Below are 6000 nucleotides of genomic sequence, written 5' to 3' on the forward strand. Positions count from 1 at the left end.
CACTTCTGGGAGATCCCGGTGCCCCCCTCAGTAAGCACCTGGCTAGCGCCCGTTTCATTTGTTTCCGAAACGGGCCCTTTTTTACTAGTCTTCTATAAAAACCACCACCTCAACACATATCAGATCCTTAAAATTCTTCAAAACCCCTGTCAAACTAAAATTATATTAACACCAATACAACGGTCCCTAAAACACCACCCAATGAGAAAACAAAACAAACAAGACTGCTACAAGATTGCCACACAAACTATATGCTAGTAGACTACATTACTTTGATTGCATGCAAAAAAACACAGACAGACCTCAACAAATATGAAACAAGGTACCACAGATCAGTAATAGAAATAAGATGGCAAAAAAATTTAACTGGAAACCTCCAAAAGTGCATGTACAACAATACTAGAGGAAAAGAAACTGAGCTACAAAGAAACAAAAGATATACATTTCCAAAAGCTGGCATATTCATCATAAATTCAAAATGAAATACTTTTTTCTACCTTTGGTGTCCGAGTATTTTTTTACATTTGCTTTGGTCTCAATGTCACTTTTTTTCTTATCTATTTTTTCCTGTCTTTGCAAGGTCTCCTGTCCATTTAACATGTCATTTCTCTTCGTGTCAACCATCCATCTCCCCTCTATATCCTTATCAATCCTGTCCAGTAAATTCCCTCCCCCATGTCCAGCATCACCCCTTTGTGTCATTATCCTCCCCCCATTTGTCCAGCACTACCCCTCTGAATTCCTATCCCCCCCATTTATTCAGCATTACCCATCTGAATCCCTATCCTCTCCTCCAAGTCCCTATCCCTATGCTCCTTCCCTGCCCAGTATCTGTTCTCCTTGTTCCTGTCCTTCCCCATGTCCAGATTCTTCTTCCCCCTTCTGTTACTCCCACTCTCCACCCCAGGACCAGCATCTCTTCTTTCCTTTCTCACTCTGTGGGTCCATCTTCTTTCCCCCTCCCCCCATCTGGTCTCCTTCTCCATTTCTTCCCTTAACCCCCCCCCCCCCCCCAGATACAGCATCTCATCCCCTCTCACAGTCCAATCTCTCTCTTTCCATCTCCCCCACCCCCTCATAGTCCTCCAAACTTGCCTTCCATTGCCAGTAGTGGCAGTGATTAAGATAAGCTATCTTCAGTAGGCCCTGGGGCCTTCCTTCTGCCACATCCCACCCACATGGAAACAGGAAGTTGTGTCATAAGAGCATGAGCATTGTCATACTGGGACAGACCGAAGATCCATCAAGCCCTGTATCTTGTTTCCAACAGTGGCCAATCCAGGTCACAAGTACCTGGCAGGATCTCAGAACAGCAAAACAAATTTTATGCTGCATATCCTAGAATATGCAGTGGATTTTCCCAATTCCATCTTAATAATGGAATATGGGGGACATGCTGCATAATTTGTTCTTCTATACTTCCTATGGCAGCAGTTCTAAAGCCAATGACTCCTGAAATTTATAAAGTCAGTAAAGCACAGCTGTCAGGAAACTCAGTAGCTCCCTCTTCTACTTTAAGCTCACTGGGCTACTGTCAGTTTACATTCTCTCTCTCTCTCTCTCTGAACCTCCTCTTGAGAATAAAAACAAGTTTGGAACAGAGGCCAAACAAAGTTCACAGGCACCAATTGCACCCATATCCAGAACTTCTGACTTGCTTGAATGGACTGTATGAAATCTGAAACAAATGCATCACTCCTACCCCACCCAGTCTGCACTCTGATCACATTTTCAAAGAGAGCAAATCCAGCTGTTCTCCTAAAGGTGAGAAATAGCACAACCACCCCAAAATAAACCTGCTAACATCAGCCAACAAGCAAACCTGACCCAATCACTAGATCTATCTAAATATGACTACTGCAATGCCATCTATGCAGAACTAAAAACCTCACTTATCAGAAAACTACAATCTGCCCAGAACACGGCACTTCACCTTGTACTCAGAAGTGACTCCACTATTACTACAATTAAATTGGCTTCTAATAAATGCAAGCATCACTTTCAAATTATGTGTATTCACCTATCAAATAATATATAGCATCTCCATTTTATATGCAGAACCTTATTGGGTTGCCAATGCGCAATGCATTGAAATCTTCCAGAGACTTCCTTGTTCTCCACTTCCCATATCGAAATAAAATTCAACACAATTCATAACGTTGGATTCTCCTATCAATGTACTATGAGATGGAACTCCCTTCCTAAGCAATTGTGTCACACAACTAGTCCATATTTCACAAATTGTTAAAAACAAACTTACTCATTAAGATCATCTCTCATTGCCAAAAGCACTAATTCACTGTTCAATCCTTAAGATGTACTATTCCTGTTGATTTTTGTATTCTATTATTATTACATTGTATTCACATGTTTCTGTCTTTATAACTAATGTAACTTGGATTTGTTAGCAAATGTTCTACTTTTAATGGGAGTCACATTGAACCCAAACTTGTTTGGGTGAATTGTGGGATTCAAATAAATAATAAACCTAGAATGAGGAGACCACCAAGGGCACCTTTGTCCTCAAACACTTAAGGAATTTTCCCAGAACTCAAAGATTTAACAGATCACATAAGAAAAGTTGTAACTGTGATTCCACATTTGATGCCCTGGGTAATAATTACATTCTTGCTTGAGTTTAAACCATTCCTAGCTACTTCTCCAACTATACAAATATCTCTTGTTTGGGTTATAAGTGAAGGTGAACAAGACCCTAGTTTCGAGGCTTACTACCTGCCTGCATCCAGTGATCACGCTACACCAGGGTTCTCAACCCAGTCCACAGGACACACCTAGCCAGTCAGGTTTTCAGGATATCCACAATAAATATGCATGGGATAATTTTGCATAGAATGGAGATAGTGCATTAGTGGAGGAAACAGAGAAGAGAGAGTGAATGGAATGTATGAATACGCTTCCTCCTTTCTATTCCCTTATGTGTGTGTCACACATGCACTCTATTATACCATATCATCACTCTGTATTTGTCATACCGGAAAGGCGATCGATCGCCTCACGGTACTATGTAAGCCACATTGAGCCTGCAAATAGGTGGGAAATGTGGGATACAAATGCAACAAATAAAATAAAATAAATATGGATGGATGGATGGAACGCATGGGAACTATATAAATAATGTAAAAGTGGATTTACTGCATTTTCATTGGGGATATCATTTAAGACAGAACAGCCTGAGGGCACTACACACATACTAATCAAATTTTACACAAATTAATTTCTGAAATAGACCAAAAAAGTTAATTTTTTCTATGCACTCCTCTTTATGCTATATATCCATTCTTTTCTTTTCTTTCAGAACCTGAATTTTTACTTTGCCCTTCCAGCATTGCCCTATTAGTCTAATCGTTCTGATATTCACCTTCTTCAACCACAGTCCATTCTTAAATTTAATTCCAGATGAAATATATTTCAAAGAAGTGCTGCAATTGTAACACCACTTCTTACAGCCATACTTTTGGAGTATGCTGCCTCTTGCTAAGAGAAGGTCTCATTTCAGATGGTAACATATGGAATGTTTCAAGAAATCTGGAAAAAAAAATTGTATGGTATCGAGTTCCACATCTTGTTGGTTTTCAAAATGAGGAACAGATTTATCAGCCTATACCACTCGGCATCTGCCTGAGGTCAAGGAAACTGGCACTCAAATCCGCAACAGGGAGCAGTGGTTCTATTCAGTCTTACTAGTAGCAGACTTGTATCAAAATCAAATTTAACTGGATAAAGAATCATCCATTATAATAAGCCCATATAGTACAAGCAACAAATCACTTTCACTGAATCTGAGGCACGAAGGGGGTGGGGTTACAGGTGGTTCCTAATGGCCTTTCATTGCAAAACTGTTAAACCTTTGCATATAAGAAATTAGACCTTACACTAAAATACAACACTTGGATATAGCAGTCTGAACATTCATTTTCCACAAAGTAACTGTAAGTAAAAAGTTCTTTCCCTTTTCATTGTGCACTCACGGAGGTCACATGAGAGAAGGTGAAAACCTCCTCAACTTTTTCTTTTGCCAATGAGGATTACTCATAATGGTATTTCTGTCTCACATTCCTTATGGGGCAGAGAATACTATCTAAACCATGTACCCCCAATTCCACCAGCGCTCAGATAAGATCTGAAACTGGGTCACACAACCACCAAGCCAAGGAACTGACTTCTTTACAACTTTTGTATGCAACGGTGGTTATCTTAAATACCGCGTAGTTTTACAGGGTAATCACACATCATCAGATAAGAGAAAGCAGTTTCACTTTTTCATCTTTCCAGCAGAACAAACCGTACAACATATATTGGAGTTTATTAAAGAATCCCTAGCATCTCCACTCACAATATGATTTATAATCCCGACTACTCAAAGAGCTTTCAACGTTCCAGCACCCCACGCAAAAGCACTGGTTGAACGCTAGCTCAGGACTGGGTGAGGTTCAGCGCCTCCTACTGTTCCACGAGAAATCACCAAGACCTCTTCCAGGGACGCTAGTTCTCACTAAGGCTACTTTCTGCTCTGCTTCTGAGAAGAGCAGAAGCTGGGGACAGTGGGTAGCTTGAAAGCTGATCAGATCGGTACACATCAAACACAAGCTGCAGCCATCTTTAAAGCTTGAAGGTTATTATTTCGGGAGGGGGAAGTCTAAGAAACTATAATAACTATTTGGGCTCGCCATAACGCTGCTAGAACTAGGCAATGGATGTATCCGTATTTAGATAGACACACATACTTGCTAAAACTCTGCTGCTTCTCATCAGTGTGAACCTGGACTCGGCCACCCCTCTGCCCCTTCCGTCTACAAGTCCAGAGCGGCGGGAGGGGGGCCTCATTCATTGCTACCATGTGCACTAGAAAAAATCCGAGGCGGCATTTTTTTTTGTCCCCCACCCCAGTAAGAGGTCCGGTGATCACCAACTTTCCAGCGCACCCATCCTATTCCTTCCTCCCTCCCTCCCTCCTCAGTCCTTCGGATCTGCACCGGCTCCTGTGCGGGATTCGGTACCGGTGCGGATTCCAAACACAAAGGGTTAAGTCTACAAGCGAAAGCCGCGATAGGGGTCAGGGGGGGACTCACCGCAGCAGAGCAGCTCCAACAGGAAGCGTAGGGCAAAGGTCCTCATTTTTCTGCCGGCCGCCCTCTCTCTCCACTTTGCGAGCAGCGTCTCCGGCACCCCAGGGAAAGGAGGAGGAGTCGCTGCGCTGGAACCTCCTGCCCGCCCGGCCCTTGGCCCCTCCTTCTCCGGTACTCGCCGCCGCGCCAGGTGAGACTTCAGACTTCTCGCTCGTCCAGCCCCAGCCTGACCCCGCCCTGAGGGGGGCCGGGACTCTCTTCTCCCTGCCCGGGAACAAGGGCAGGGTCCTGCGAGTTAGAGGTAGGCCAAGCGTTTCTCACTTTACGAGAGGAAAAAAGCTAAAGTGTAGAATACCTGGATACGCAGTGAAAGGATAAAGTATAGAGCAGTCGCACTGGCAGCAGATCTCTGCCTACTGAAGGCAGGGCTGGACTGAATTGATCTGGGGGCACCTGGGCAAAAAGGGTCATGGGCCCCTAACCACATTATCGAAAGTAAAGTAGACGGAGACTAGGGGCGAATGGCACCCCTACCCCTCCGGTACTGCTCTATTGCCTCGCTGATTGGTCCGCTCCAGAAGTAGAGTACCCCCCAGCTCTCTATGCTAGGAAGAGACCTGACCGCTTTACGAGTTATCTTTTGTATTCCTGGGATGGACACTACATAAATTACTTTACACATTTTAAAGAAGGAGTAGCCTAGCGGTTAGTGCCGCGGACTTTGATCCTGGCCTGGGAACTGGGTTTAATTTCCGCTGCAGCTCCTTGTGACTCTGGGCAAGTCACCTAACCCTCCATTGCCCCAGGTACAAATAAGTCCCTGGCCTGTATATACTATGTAAACCGCTCTGAATGTAGTTGCAAAAAGAAAAAAAAAACACCAGTCCCTTCCCCTTCCCCTTATCCTGTAGAC

At 43.5% G+C, this 6000-nt stretch overlaps 1 protein-coding gene across 1 annotated transcript in view; it reads right to left on the reverse strand.

Annotated features, from left to right (window-relative positions):
- PTGFRN (prostaglandin F2 receptor inhibitor) overlaps nucleotides 1-5207 on the reverse strand; it is a 188994-nt gene extending 183787 nt beyond the window's left edge. Inside the window, exon 1 of the mRNA XM_030204034.1 lies at nucleotides 5091-5207. Within this exon, the coding sequence (XP_030059894.1) occupies nucleotides 5091-5136 (46 nt within the window). The 5' untranslated portion in view covers nucleotides 5137-5207. The remainder of the gene's footprint in view (nucleotides 1-5090) is intronic.
- Between the last annotated feature and the right edge of the window lie 793 nt (nucleotides 5208-6000).

This window comes from Microcaecilia unicolor, chromosome 5 (genome assembly GCF_901765095.1).
Source record: "Microcaecilia unicolor chromosome 5, aMicUni1.1, whole genome shotgun sequence".
NCBI lineage: Eukaryota > Metazoa > Chordata > Amphibia > Gymnophiona > Siphonopidae > Microcaecilia > Microcaecilia unicolor.